Source organism: Cebus imitator, unplaced genomic scaffold (genome assembly GCF_001604975.1).
Source record: "Cebus imitator isolate Cc_AM_T3 unplaced genomic scaffold, Cebus_imitator-1.0 Scaffold198, whole genome shotgun sequence".
Taxonomy (NCBI): domain Eukaryota; kingdom Metazoa; phylum Chordata; class Mammalia; order Primates; family Cebidae; genus Cebus; species Cebus imitator.
Window position 1 is genome coordinate 3,898,428 of NW_016107513.1, and position 15,560 is coordinate 3,913,987.

The 15,560-nt window shown below is 41.7% G+C and overlaps 1 protein-coding gene across 1 annotated transcript in view; it reads right to left on the reverse strand.

Moving 5' to 3' along the window:
- PTPN14 (protein tyrosine phosphatase non-receptor type 14) overlaps positions 1 to 15,024 on the reverse strand; it is a 47,083-nt gene extending 32,059 nt beyond the window's left edge. Inside the window, exons 1-6 of the mRNA XM_017547536.2 lie at positions 14,909 to 15,024; positions 13,729 to 13,816; positions 9,198 to 9,286; positions 6,086 to 6,173; positions 4,905 to 4,987; positions 2,305 to 2,362 (exon numbers count right to left, since the gene is read on the reverse strand). Of these exons, the coding sequence (XP_017403025.1) occupies positions 2,305 to 2,362; positions 4,905 to 4,987; positions 6,086 to 6,173; positions 9,198 to 9,286; positions 13,729 to 13,816; positions 14,909 to 15,024 (522 nt within the window). The remainder of the gene's footprint in view (positions 1 to 2,304; positions 2,363 to 4,904; positions 4,988 to 6,085; positions 6,174 to 9,197; positions 9,287 to 13,728; positions 13,817 to 14,908) is intronic.
- Between the last annotated feature and the right edge of the window lie 536 nt (positions 15,025 to 15,560).

Consider the following 15,560-nt stretch of genomic DNA (forward strand, 5'->3'; position numbering starts at 1 on the left):
GCTGCGCCACCATGGCTAGCTAGTTTTTGTATTTTTTGTAGAGATGGGGTTTCACCGTGTTGGCCAGGCTGGTCTTGAACTCTTGACCTCAGGTGATCCACTCGCCTTGGCCTCCCAAAGTGCTGGGTTCACAGGTATGAGCCACCGTGCCCAGCCAATCTCTTATATTTCTGTTAGCCTTACAGATGTATTTCAAAGGTTACTATTTTAAAAGAGAAGAATCTGAGCTCAAACCAAAAAACCCAAATCCAGCAGGGGTCACACTTTCTCAGCATCTCTCAATGGAAGAAATACACTGGCCAAGAGCTTGAACCTGGGTGAATAACTCACCTATCATTTCCTCTGCCACAAACAATGCTTGATCATCAAAGGGGTAATTAAAAAAGGGATCTAAGAATTAAAAGGAATCAAGACAGAAGAAATGAAGAACTGAAATTAAATACATCTAAGAAAGCAGTTTGGGTGACAAAAGAAAAGGTGCTACATTCCCAAGTCTCCCTTTGGCTGATTTTTGAGTTGCAATTTAAAAATATTTTTCCTTTTCTTGGCAATACATAAAAATTCAACTCAATTTTTCCATGGTAGCACAGCCATTTTAAGGCTCTAAAGAGAAACACAGTGGGGAGGGATTTGTACAAAGGAATAGAAATACATGGCAAGACAAAGTTGGTTTGCTGTCTTTTCTTGCCTTATTTAAAATAATCTAATAAGTAAGTTATGGTTTATGAACTGACATAAATGAGCAGACTTATACCAGTTCATAAACAGCATTGTCAAAGGACAATAATAGCTAATCCCTGAAACATCATTTCAGGATTATAGTATTTATTTCATCTCTTTATATATTCTAATACATTATTCCATTTCTTTCCAGACAGGCTAATACAGAAACAAAGTCGACGCCAAAATATAGATAGGAGAGGGCAGACGAAAAACAGTTATCAGCAAGGAAGCCAAGAGACAACGTCATCTGGTCTTACTCACTCATCATAAGAAACTCTTGGTGAAATGGTTTAAACCTAAAGGACAGGGGAAAGGAGGAAGCCATGAATTGGATCAGACTTCCTGTAAACTGTTTTCATCCAAATAAAACAGGTAAGCCTCAGCATCCTCTCTGGATAATGAGGACAAGATACGATCACAAGAGAGCTTTAAAACACTTTGCCTCCCGTGGGGTTTCAAGGGCGTAAATGAAAAATTATTTTGCTAATAAAGACATCTATACTCTAAAGAAGGAAAAAGGAAGATAACGTTCATAAAGGAGAATAATAAAGAAATCAGTGCCATGAACAAATCTATTGGTACTTAGGGGAAAGCCCAAGGTATCCCTTAAATCTCCAGAGCAAGGGACCACATGTGAGATACTGTGCGTCCCTTCAAAAGAGAAGTTAAAGACATGCTACAGGGTATACACTGACTATGAAGAAAAATTCAATTGCATTCTATCAACTTGAAAGAATTGTTGATCTAGAAAAGTTAAAAGGCTATAAGTTTTGATTTTGTGTAAAAAAAATCATAACCTAAAATTAAAGAACTGTGAGTTAAAACAAGCGGAAAACATTAAAGGAAACCAACTCTTAACATCTTTTTTCTATTATCCTTGAGTAATCCTCAAAATAAAACACAGCCTAAGACACAACACATGCATTGAAATTGTGTTTCCTTATTCACATGATGAGGACAGCAGCTTTAAAAAAACTAAAAACAAACAAAAAAAGGGGGCAGCAGCCAAGGCTAGGTCAATTCAAACTCTGTTGGCTAATTAATGCCTAAAATTAGGGAAATGCTTTGGAAATCTGATTTTTTTAAAGCCTAAATTTAGGAAATATGCAATCAACTTTCCCCATCAGATACTCTGCCTGAGACCATCCACTAGATCCATCCAATTTTTGCTCATTTAGAAGGCATTTTCTCACTAGTTTATTAAACTCTCTCCATGGCAGTGAACGCAAACGTATTTGTGGAGCTCGCAACTGAAGATGCGTATTCACACAACAACTAGAACAGATGAGCAAGGGGATGAAAACACACCATGGACTATATGCTGAGGGAACATGGTCCCATGGGCCTGGAATAAGACCTACTCACAGGGTAAACCCTCAGCCATGCTTAGAATAGTGATGGGCACGGACGGTTCCAAGGCAGATAAAATGGGTGTGCATCACACCTGCTTGACAGAATGATGCCTCTGTGTTATCACAAAATTTCACCTCATCATGATGCCCTCATGTTCCCCCGCCTCAAGTTAACAACAAAGAATGCTCAACAGTCAGATCACTTGATCGCTGCAGCTTCTCTACATACCAGAGAGGACCGGCTCCAGGTGGGCTGGCGTCTGATGGGAGGTGGAGAATTTGACTGTCTACATGAAGAGGTGAAAAAAATAAGAATAGCCATTATTATTGATAGTATAATAGACAAGAGGAGAGGAAGAAAATAAATAAGATTGGTAATCATTACATGAAAACATAAACATGGCTTATTTCTCGGCAGTAACACTAAGAACAATTTCTATTTCCTTTGTTTTTATTTTCAAAATGTTTGGATAAGATACTTTTAGAATAAGTTTTGCAAAGTAATATTAAACAGATGGGGGCTTATTTCTATAGAAACACTGAGGGAAATAAGCAAGACTGAAAAATATCACAATTATTACGTGGATTTTTTAAAACTGTACTCTTTGTACAGTTGTATATATGTAAAATCTTTCAGTTTTTAAAAAATGCAAGAAAAAATATTTTAAAAATGCTTCCAGTCAAATGGAAATCTAAAATAGATACAATATTTTTAGTGTAACCATATAAAGGTACTTTCTATTAAGATAATACATTTTACAAATATTTATCTAATCGGGTATTTTCCAGACTAAGAACCAACATATTTTTTAATGTAGTGATTAAAAAATGAACTGGAAGTATTAGCAAATTCTTGAGAGTTGAAATCAAAGATGCCTTCAAGCAATGGGTCCCAAATGCTCTAACATTTTTCCTCGTTCTCAGTGTTACCATAAAACAAAACAAAAACCAGGACATGTACAGTTTTTCATTAAGCTAAGTTCTTCAATTTAAAGGACTCTCTCTATTCTGGAGATTTCATCCTTCCTACTTTTTTGGTGATAAAATACCTTTAATGAAATGACGGAGGTAATAGAGCAGCAGCGGGTTTTTTAATGACTGGCTAAACATATTATCAGACCTATGTTATACATACTCCCCCCTAATTTTTCTCCTTGTGCCAAAAAATCAAGGAGCCACTCAAGGGAGTTATTACCTCCAGAAGACAATGCAGCAGCTCTGCAGGAGCAGAAAAGTCAATAATGATCTTTTATAGGTCAGAGAGTAACACCCTCTGGAGAAGGATGCTGCTGTGCATGCATGGAGGGAGGGAGAGAGGGAGAGAGAGACGTGTGTGTGTGTGTGTGTGTGTGTGTGTGTGTGTGTGTGTAATTTTGAGAGTATGCCCCAGATTTTAATCAGGTAAGAGGTTAGGAACTTCTTATACCTGGTTAGGAGGAGGAAAGGAGTGGTTATTGCAGAAACAGAACTGAGAAACAGAATTTCTTCTTAGTTTTCAGACTAATATGTGACGTTCACTAATACTGGAGGAAAAGACCACAAACAAAAATAAACAATCTATAAATTTTACAGTAAAGCCATTTGCTGAGCTGTGGTTAGGTCAGAAGACAAGAGTGAAATCCACTTCTCAGTTTTTAAATTCACCTTACAGAAGAACAAGGATAGCATTCCTGTTCATGTCAAAGACAGCCCCACAAGTCAAAGGCAACAGCAGAGTAGAAATACACAGAAGTGACCTATAGGGAACCTGCTCAAGAGAATGATTCGGTGGGGCACATGCAGGAATGTGTCCAGAAGAAACGTAAGGCGGCTTCACTTGCCACTCCCGGATCAGGCCTTCTTCTGATTTACATTTGCAAACCAAGCTGGTAGGCCTAATACTATCAGACATACTTTCAGACCCCGACAGTGACCAATTGCAGTGACTGGCTTAAAAGAGCCTCCGCGGTGTGGAGAAAAAAGTCTGCCATGACCTGGAGCTCCAGCTATAAAGCAGCCGCGTGCTTCCGCAGGAACTGCTCTAGGACAATACTCTACATACTCTCGATGTGTCCACTGTGGGAGTGGAAAAGCAGTTCTTCTCTTGCATTTCTAACCCTGATGCTCTTTGAAACAAAATTAAACACATTGGGCGCTCAAACCGCTGAATGTATTCTGCTGAGGAACGTCTTTTGAAGGTAACCAAGAAAAAGACAATGATAGAGTGAGCCCCAGCACGCTTCATCTGAGGTCAGGCCGCATTTAAGTGCCCTCATCACACTCCTCTTTATTTCCAAATTAAATTAAAAAAATACACACGGATTTGGGACACCTATGAGTGTCTTCCACATCTTCCTCTAATTACCCTGGCCTCTCATTTACAGTCAGATGACATGACCCAGGAGCACACGCAGGGTTAGCCAACTGTGTAAGCGACACGGGGCTGAGGATGACAGAGCGTCTTCTCTTTCAAGCTAGCTCATCACTCTGTTACCCACTTCTGAACACACTCCGCGTCTGACACGAAGGGGCACCCTGGCAAATTGGGAACTGCTCCACTCCTCCAAACTCCTAGCAGAGGGTTGGAAAGGCGCTAATGTGGGCCAACCCAACCAGGCAGCCAAGCATTCACAGTCAATTTGTGAATTATTCGCTCTCTGGGCATATGCACTACACCAGACAGTCTTCATCATTAAAGTTTTCCCTCCTGCCCTGGCTTTAGCTTACTTCTTTAGCTTCTACGAGAAACAAGGAAAAAGAGTGAATAGGAAAAGCGATACACAACACCCCAAAGGGACATGAATATAATGTGACAAAGCCATCCAGGCAGGGGACTAAATGTTTACTTACTCCGTGCAGATTTTGTTTTGTTTGTAAAACTTGTGTCGTGTGGCAAACAACCGAGAAATGTACTTGGCATTTTCGATATCATCCTTGGAAAAGAAGACACAGAGAAAAAAAAAATCAACATTTGTTGGATTACACATTTCACTAAAATTCTTCGGAGGAGGGGCACATCCCTTCCAACCTTCATCTCAAGCACAAACCAACACATGGGCCAGCAAGTAAACCAGCCTGCTGAATTTCGGCAGCAGCTATGCGTACAAAGCCTACCAAAGAGTGGCGGAGCACGCTGTCTGCTAAGGAATCCCTAGGTCCAGAGTGCTGGGGTTACACTGATGAACCGGCATGCCTTTATGTAATTCCCAACCAAGTGCTTTCAAAATAAATAACTGAATCAAGGCAGAGCGTAGAATAAACATCAGACCTCATTAAATTGGAGGCAGTGAGATGCCTTGGCTCTTGAGAAGGCACTCAACAGAAGGTCAATGGCTCAGCTTACTTCAGATTAAGCTTGGGCTACAATGGGAAAGAAAACTCAGGTCCACCAGCAAAAGCAAATGCAATGCAATAGAATCAGGGGTCACTAGAGCAGGGCTGTAACTAGAGTGCCACACAACGTGATCCATCACACATAAGGCAGGTGGAGGGACCAGGGTCCTAGAGTCAAAAGTCAGCTTGGAAGCCTAGTATTTTATTTTTTATTTTTTGAGATGGAGTCTAGCTCTGTTGCCCAGGCTGGAGTGTAGTGGCATGATCTCGGCTCATTGTAATCTCTGCCTCCCGGGTTCAAGAGATTCTCCTGCCTCAGCCTCCTGGTACTACAGGTGCCCGCCACCATGCTCGGCTAATTTTTGTATTTTTATTAGGGATGGGGTTTCACCGTATTGGCCAGGCTGGTCTTGAACTCCTGACCTCAAGTGATCCACCGGCCTCGGCCTCCCAAAGTGCTGGGATTTCAGGCATGAGCCACCATGCCCGGCCGGAAATCTGGTATTTCAAACATGGGTATTTCAGCACCACTATTTTGAAATGAGTAATGATAGCATTGAGCAAGTACTAGAGAGCATCTCTTCAAGAGAATATTTATTATCTCAAGATAAGGAGAGCCAGGAAAGGACATGAGGAGTTGAAAAGTCCAAAAGCCAATGTCTTGTCAGCCCCTGCCTCTGTTTGTCTGTTTTGCTTACCGTGTGAAAGAGGGCAGTCTCTTCTTTATTGAGGAGCTCCACTAGAATGGTCGACTTGTTATGAGTGATATTCCCCATGTCATTCCACCTGGTCAAAAGGAATGTCACTGTGTTTTACCCAAAGATGTTCCAGGCATTTATGATACACCATAGGAGGGTTGTTTGTTGCTATCGGATCTCATTTTACAAATTACGATTTAACCATTTTTAAGTGTAATGTTCTTTCAAAGGGGAAAAGTAAAGAAAATGCAACACGTATCCATTCAGATAGCTAAAAACTCTACATAAAGTATGTCTAGATATTGCTGTTTATAAAGTATAGTATTCTTTGTGACTAGCAATGAGGAGAATCTGCAAGGGACTTTTGCTGCCCCCTCTCCCATTTTTTTCACATTTCCAAAGTAACAAAACATTTCCCATGACCTCCACTTTTTAGTGATGGAGGAGCATATATTATTAAAAAGTCATGTGTTTCTGGGAACCTAAACAGAAGAATCCACATATTCTGTATTAATATGCACTGCAGATTCATGATGCCACCTAAGAAAAGATGACTAGGGACTGTTTAATGTGCCTATGCTTTTGGGATCTAACTAACACACACACACACACACACACACACACACACACACACACACACACACACACACACACAGTTTCCTAAGGACTGTTTAATATGCCTACACTTTTGGGATCACACACACACACACGCAGTTTCTTAGGGACTGTTAATGTGCCTATGCTTTGGAATCTTACACACACACACACACACACACACACACACACACACACACACAGAGTTTCCTAGGGACTGTTTAATATAACTACGCTTTTGGAATCTAACACGCACATACACACACACAGAGCGTTTCCTTTCCTGTCTTCATGGAGACCTTATCTGAAATGAAAATAAGCACCAGATGGGGAAAGATAAGCCACCGCTTCCCATCCTACTTGGAACCAATTTCTAACCATCTTTAACCACTACCTACCCTTCACCCGGTGCCCCAACCTATAATTCCCTGCCACTGCCTTTTTACTCATATGCACCTGCTCATTATACTTCCACCATCCTCTGTTTGGATAACAAGTTTGAGACTCAGCTCTGGGAGTCACCTTCTCTAGGAATCCCTTCCTCATTCCCCACTACCCACAGGAGACAAGAGCCCGCTGTGGTCCTCACTGGTCACCACATTGCATTATAATTTTTATTTCTGTGACGAGATCTCTAATGAGACCAAGTAGACCACAGGCCCCATATCCAGTGCAGGGATTCTGCCTTCTTCATTTCTGTGTTCCAAGCACTGAATTGAGTACCAGGCACAGGGCACTTAATAAATGTTTGCTAGAAGAATAAAAAGCAATAATATTGCCTTTCAGCTGTATACTCCGATTCCTACAACAGCTCTCTATGGCAACTCTCTATTTTTGCTCCTGCTTTTAAAATGAGGCAATTTAGACACAAATAAGTATCTGACTTAGCACATTTCCTCTGTACCTCAGGGATAGATGAGTTCTTTACCTGTAGTTCCCAGACTTTCCTCCAGTCTTCATTCCCTTGTATCAGTAACAAATGTTTTTAGGTACGTCTGCTGGGGCAATACTCTCTACAAGTGCTGCACCCAGCTTGCTTCACAACCTACAGTTCTATCAGATTACATCTACGTGGACTCATAGCTACATGCTCCTTAGTGAAGGTCTCTAGAGATAAGAGATATTTGGTTTCTTCTGGCTTCATTCCTTCAAATCAACTGCTGAAATCCTAGATATACTCAGAGCCCCACCACATGACTTCAGCTAGTGGTATAATTAACATGACACTATAGTAGATGTGAATTCTTGTCTTGTAGTGGTTTCAAGATAAATGAAAAAGTCTGGAAGCAGTTCCTAAGGAAACTAAGCAAAACCTGTGAGTGGCTTATGCTCATAAAATTTCCAAATTGCAATTTTCTTCTATTTCACTTCAAAAGCCAGTGTGCACGACTTGTTTACTTCTCTGCTGTAGGTTCAAAGAGAAACTGAAACATCAGTTTAACTATGGAGAACTGGTAGGCCAAAATGCCTGGATAGCTTTGAATGGGTATAAAAATTTATAGTTACAACTCTGCACATATTTACATATTTTCCTCAATAAATTCATAGTTTGTGGCAGGTATATGAAGCTGACACTAAGTCTAAAAGTCCAAAAGTTTATCTTATATCCTGAAAGATCTCTCTTGTCATTCCTGCTTCAAAAATGTCTCTATTCAGAGAGCAAGAGAATATCAAAAAAACAATGGCAGATTGGGGATCTAGGAAAATAAAAGCCAATCAGGAAGCTTTTGGGTAGAAAACTGTCTCAAAGTGACCGACAGTAGCTGCTGATCCAAAGAGTATATAGCCAATCAAGAGTCACTTCCAAAAGGTGGGCCATGCGTGCCTCCAAGGGCTATCTTTGATCATGTGCCCTGGATACACAGATCCGCCTATCAGACACACATACAAGAAAGCTGTTCTTCCAATCACAGGCCATGTTGCGTTGTAAATGAAAGCCAGAGCAGTTTTTCAGGGCACCAATACAAAGCAAGCATACTGACATGAAATGCAGCAGGAGACGTCTGCATCTCTATACTGGTACCAGGCCTGATAAGTGGAAAAGAGGACTGACGTGTCAAAATAATTAAAAGTACCAAAGCCCTCTAATTCATCATAATAGATTGCATTTTCAAAACATGTTTTTAAAAATAATTACCTTTTGTTCACATAAAAATCAGTTTGCACTCTATTGGCACATGTGGTGAGGCACAGAATGCAGAACAATGGAAAGAAGCATTTAAATTTAATGACTGACTGGAGAGTCAGTTTCCAGCCAGACTCAGGAAGTTTAGTTTCACTCTTCTAACTCAATAGGGTTCAACAATGTATTTCCTGGAGTCAGGTGGAAAGGGTTTCTACAAAAAGTGAGATGAATTTAACTGCTTAAATCCTGCAGAGGGCTCACTTTATATGAGCTGAGAAAGGTCAAATCTAATCCAGTTTGGCTCTTAACTCATTTGGATAACGTTAATTAACATGTTAATTTACATTAACATTGGAGTCCCTCAAGGTGAAAAAGAAAAACAAACAAGACTACCTGTATATTACTGCTTGTCTTCCAATTCTGTTCCTCACGAAAATCCCCATAAAGAAAATGCCAAGGTGTACACAGTTTCCATGATTGTCCTGGGTAAGACCAACAAGAGAGACCTGTGATGACCCATGTTCACTGCAACATTATTCACAATAGCTAAGATATGGAATCAACCTGAGTGTCCATCCATAGACGAATGGATGAAGAAAATGTGGTACATATACACAAGGAAGAACCATTCAGCCTTAAAACAAAACACAATTGTCATTTGCCACAATACACATGGAATTAGAGAACATAATGCTAAATGAAATAAGCCAGGTACAGAAAGACAAATACCACAGGTTCTCACTTATATGTGGAATCTAAAAAATGAACTCATAGAAGCAGAGAGTATACTGATGGTTACCAGAGGCTGGGGAATGGCAGGACTGGGGAGACGATGGTCAAAGGAAATAAAGACTTGTTAGACAAGAGGAATAAGTTCAAGATCTCATGGTGACCACAGCATATTTAGTAAACATGTATTGGTGGGTTTTTTTGTTTTTTTTTTTAAACAGGGTCTCACTGTTGCTCAGGGTAGAGCGCAGTGGCACGATTTTGGTTCACTGCAGCCTTGACCTCCTGGGCTCAGACAATCCTCCTATCTCAGGGTCCCACATAGCTGGAACTACAGGCATGTGCCACCATGCCTTTTTTTCTTTCTTTTTTTTTTTTTTTTTCAGACAGGGTCTTGCCATGCCACCCAGGCTAGTGATCTTCCATCCTCGGCCTCCCAAAGTCTTGGGATTATAGGCGTGAGCCACTGCACCCAGCCATAATATATTGTATTCTTGAAATCACTAAAAGAGTAAATCTTAAGTGCACTTATCACAAGGAAATAAGTATCTGAGGTAATGCATATGTTACTTGGTTGGATTTAGCCACTCCACAATATACATACATTTCAAAACCCACAGGTATCACACCCCATTTCTCACGCACGAGTAGAATGAATCATAGACAACATCAGAGCAGTAAGGTGACCAACTGTGTCGGTGGGGTCAAGTCCTACAGGAACTCACCCACCACACATCCTAGTGGACTATATATAGAAAGAAATAGATATTTTTTTCCTTTTTTTTCAATTTGTCACAACGCATTTTAAGAGAGAATCTCTGGATTTTGTCAGATTCGTTGGCATTTGGATTTTCTCTTTTATGAACATCTATTAATGTCTTTCATTTTTTAACCTTACCAAAGCTTTTGCTTTTTAAATCGTTAGACATACAATAGTTTGAGAGCTGAATATTCTTCAGGGCTTGTTTAAGGAAGCAAGGAGCAGACCTGTGCCTACCACTTCCTTTGCCGAGAGGCCAAAAGATTCACCTCTTAAAGACTTCGATGTGTCTCTTTGCAGCTACCATGCCCGGCCCTTTCAGTGCAGAGCCTCCCATTCCTCAGTGCAGGGATATTTTTTCAAATAATTACCTTTTACTTCCCTTGTTCATGCTGTTTACAACTCCCACTGTTCAAACAGTAGACATCCTGGACAGGTCCTCTAACTTTTTTATCTCCCGTCCCCAACTTTCCATTACTTTGGTTTTTTTTTTTGGTGAGATTGTCTCAGTTTTATCTTCTAATCTGTCTATTAAGTTGTACATTTCTGATACCATATTTTTAATTTCAGGGTTTATTTTTGTTTTCTAAATGCATCTTTTTTAAGTACCTTATTCCTTCAAAGAGGCAAAAAAAAAAAAAAATCCTGAGGCTCACTGGATAGTATTTTGAGCAGGGGGTTCTTCTTCCTGTACAATATCTGCGTCTGCTAGTCCACGGCTGTTCTTATGATGTTGGCCTCTGTCTTACCTATTAGGACACTGGGTATGGTGACGCTTGACTATCCGTTCGCATTTGAGAATCGGTTGCTAAATGTTGGCTGGGAGCTCTCTAAGCACAGGAGGGGCTTGTGGACTTCACTGGTGGCTGATCTCCTAAGCCCTGTCTTGGGGAACCCCAGATGTCGTATTCTTATCTTCAGCCTGGTCTCTTGGTCCAGTCAGGTGCTTCCAATCTCTTGTCTGGGCAAGCATCACCTGGCTGCCTGGGTTCTGAGAGCGGAGTGGGAACTAGACATCTAGTAGATAAACTGTCAGTCCCTGAAATGAAATCCTGCTTTCCCCTGGGGATAAAAGTGCTGGATCAGCTGATGCTTGGTACTCACTTAGATGGACTGCCTTCTTTCTAAAGCAAGAGTGGGGGCATGCACAACTAGGACTAAGAGGGAAAAGAAGGACTTCTACATTCCCTAGAATACTCTATCCCATTTAAGGCATGAAGAAGACACTTCTCAACTCACCCCCTAAAGCTTACATTCCAATAAGAGTCTTCTAACAGAGAAAGAAAGTACAATCCCTGTTGGTGGCAAAGCAAAAAGAGTGTTGAGAGACAAAGAACCAGCGAAGATGCAAGAGAACCGTCCCATAATGGTGATTCTGAGAAGCTGAAATGGTAGGTTACACTACAGAAGGTAGAGAGGAGAAAAGAAGATAGGAGGAGTGGAGTTAGAGAAAGGGGAATTCTGCAGAAACACTTCCCTGGGCACTTTGTGGGTGGATCTGCAGGGATGGGGATAAGGGAAGTGTTATTCACCTGGGGGTGGGGGGAGGGGCAATGGAAAATGCACAGCAGGGGTGCCTCTGGAAGCTACTCTACCCAGCATGCTTGGGACACTGCACTGGTCAAAGCTTAAGGGCTCTAAGTCCAACCTAGCAATAGATAAAGGCTCCAGACTCTGCCTTACCCATTCCAAAAGCACACTTTGCCTTGTCTATGTGCTCTGACAATACAGGAGCGACTCAGGCAGGGGCCACACCTGTATCCGTGGAAGAGGACGGGCAGACTTGTTAGGAAGTGGACTGGTACTCTTCCAGTCTTGAAAATTTTTGAGGAACCATTCATGAAAAAGCCCATGCTAAATTCAAATGTTTTTCCTAGGATATACCATGACACACTTTTTCTTTTGTCAATAAGAACCTGTGCCAATCAAGAGACTCCAGTCCCACCCATAGTCCTTCCCTGCATATTTTCTTGTATGCTTTTTCACCTATTGCAGAGCTGACCACATCACTACCCCCACTATTACTGTCGATCCCACGCTCATCCTTGGGTCACCAGAAATCATGTAGTCTATAGTTGGTCACCTTAGGTATGCACAGATATGTGGGGGGAAGAGGAAAAACAGGCAGTGCAGCTCAGTTACCCCATCTTGGCAATGAGTCAGAGGCGCCTGTCTTCCAACTCAGAGGAAGGTATTATAACCCTGTTGGTTCCACTAAAGAAAGAACATACTAGAACGCACATCAGAACCAACCACAGCAGATTTCACAACAGCCCCTGTTTCCCGCAGTCCAGAATTACTAAAAAACAACACAAGCAAATCGCCACAACAAAACTTCCAAATTCCAGGGACTGAGAAGTCAGTTTTCTAGAAGTGGAGAAAAGTTTACTCTGATTTTTCAATGACCCAAAATATGACTATATATGGGCTGCAGAAATTTAAGTGGGATGCAGATGGCTTCATAAGGCATTATTGCAAGGAAAATGGATTACAACCCTATGAAGGGCAGCTATTAGAGAAGCAAAAGAAAATTAAACAAATCTAAAAAAGAGCCATTTAGCCCTTTCTGAAAGCTGCGGCCACCCCGCTCGATTCTACTTGATGCACACGGGCAGTTCTCATTAAGGCAAATTGCAAACGTGCAACAGAGGGGGAACTGAACACTTATAAAACAGCCAGCGGAGCCAGTCTGGAGTGAAATGTTTGTGCTGAAATTGCAGGCGTCTCCCAAATTGCTGAAATGTGCCAGTTGCTTTAGGTTTCTGATAAATCTCCATTTTTTGTAAAGTAGGTCACCAGAGAGTGGAAAATGAGTTTGGATGATGGGCTCAGCTCTATAAATGACTAGGCTCCATGACCCCCCAACCACACCCACTTCAGGAGGTGGATGTGCTGCAAAGAATGTGATGTGCTGTGGCAGTTTCCTAGGCATAGTTTCCATAAAACACCAAAGGGGCTGGGAACCCACAATGGAGGGCCCTACAGAGCTGGAGAAATAAAATACGATTGTATACAGGAGACATTTCATTCTACCTCACAAACAATTATCCCTGTATTGGCTCAATGAAGAGGAAAAGAGAATAAGAAAACTACTGGCTAGAGTCTTGATTAATGTTACACATGACATTGGCTACTTCTCCTGTTATAGGGCTGGATATCAGCCTTGATACCTCCAAAGTGCTGGATCGACTGATGCTTGGTACTCACTTAAATGGACTGTCTTATTGAGCTATTATGCTGAGGACCACAGAAAACTTCAAAATCTCTTGGTTAAGAAAAAAAATCTGTTTATCTATAATAAATTGGACTTGCCAACTAATGCTGCATAGCAAAAAGAGGGCCAAGCCATTCTGGCCCACTGCTATCAACATTGATTTTCCAAATGCCAGTGCTGTTCTGAGAAGGTTAAAACCAACACAGGGCACAGCATGTTACCTTTACGGGGAAGATTTCCTGTCCAAATCCATCCAAACGTTCGACTTCGTTGATGTACATCAGTTCAGCTTCTGCTGGCAGGATTCCACTAAAATCAAAATAGCATCGAAGGAGGAAATGGTTAAGGACAGCCAGTGGAAGATCCCACCCTCCTGATGGCAAATTCCAGAGCTGTGGTTTAGCTCTAGATTCTGGGAAGAGCAATCATTACCCAACTGTGAGGGTATGGTACATTACTAAGTAATTCATTAACATCTTCCCCAGTAGCCTTTCACTCAACATGGAATAATATGAGAAAGGTAAAGTATTTAATTAAGAGCCACAGCCCTATAAACATGAAATAATTATTCCAGACATCCCTTTGAATATGCTGCCTGCTTTAAAAAGAAGTTATTTTTCTCCCATCTGGGAGAAATCTTCATTATTTTATTTTTTTAAAAGCAAGAAAAAAAGAAAAGGTTTATTATGAGGATAATACTTTGGGAGTTAAATGGCCATGGCTCACACCTGTAATCCCAGCACTTTGCGAGGCCGAGGCAGACAGATCACTTGAGGTCAGGCGTTCGAGACCAGCCTGGCCAACACGGTGAAACCCTGTCTCTACTAAAAATACAAAAATTAGCTGGGCGAGGTAGTACATGTGCATGTAATCCCAGCTACTCGAGAGGCTGAGGCACGAGAATTGTTTGAACTGGGAAGCGGAGGTTGCAGTGAACCAAGATCACACCACTGCACTCCAGTCTGGGTGACAGAGCAAGGCTCTGCCTTTCAAAAAAAAAAAAAAAAAGGCCAGGATGAGAGAACCTAGAATCACTGCATAAGCCTTGACATCAAACTCTTGGTGCTTCCTTGAAGTTTCTCTCCTTTTCTTTCCTTCACCTGCCTCTGACCCAACACAGCACTTCCGGTCTTCACTCTATTGGCAAAGGCTGTCTCAGGCTTCCCAGATTCTCAGAGGAAGAAAGGAAGGAAGGAAGGGAGGGAGGGAAGGACCAGACCACAGTTTTCCAGTCGACATTCACCTTTTCAGAACGGAAGTACAGAGCTGAGTCACGTGGTGGAAGCAAGGCAAATGTGCTGACTCAAGCCCAGAGTTGCAGATAGGGAGATAAACGCCTCCTGGCCCGTGTACAGTAAACATCTGTGTGGCGGGCAGCCCCTTACCCTCCGCCTGCCTTACCTGTGGGCTTTGTGTTCTTGGGCTACCTTCTGGGTCAGCTCCTCCAGAACAGCCTCTTCCAGGGCCAAATCCTGTAAGAATAGAAAGTGCTGAAGGTTACAAGAGGGTGTGGGCATTTGCTATTTTGCTTGCAAACCTTAAAAGCTCCCTTCCTCAGATGTTCCTGATTAGTCATTTCCTCAATATCTCTTTTACTGTTGTAGAATTAAAGATTGTAATTTTTAGAACTGAGTTATGATTTCTACTGTTATAACATGGCTCTCCATAATAACAGGTTTATTTCCAGGTATATGTTGGGTTGCCACCTGAGTTCTGTGGTGCCTGGGAATAGCTCTTGCCATTCATTCTTCCCTATCTACCTGCCTGCCTCTCAGATGTATGTTTACAAAAAATGCTTTGCATGGCTTCTATATACCTAACGATCGGAGTATAGGCCAATGAGTTTCCAGGCCATCATCCCTTCAAAAGTTGAGCCTAGGAAGGGATTGGGCCAGGACTTTCTGTCCACCTGCACAATACCAGGAAACTAATTCAAAACCACTGAAGGCAGAGTAGGCTCATTCTGATGTTACTTGATGGTCATGGGAGCAGAAGAAGCCATGACGGCTAAAACATCTCCAGAGGGCTCTGTAAGGCAACAGGTATGTAGCTG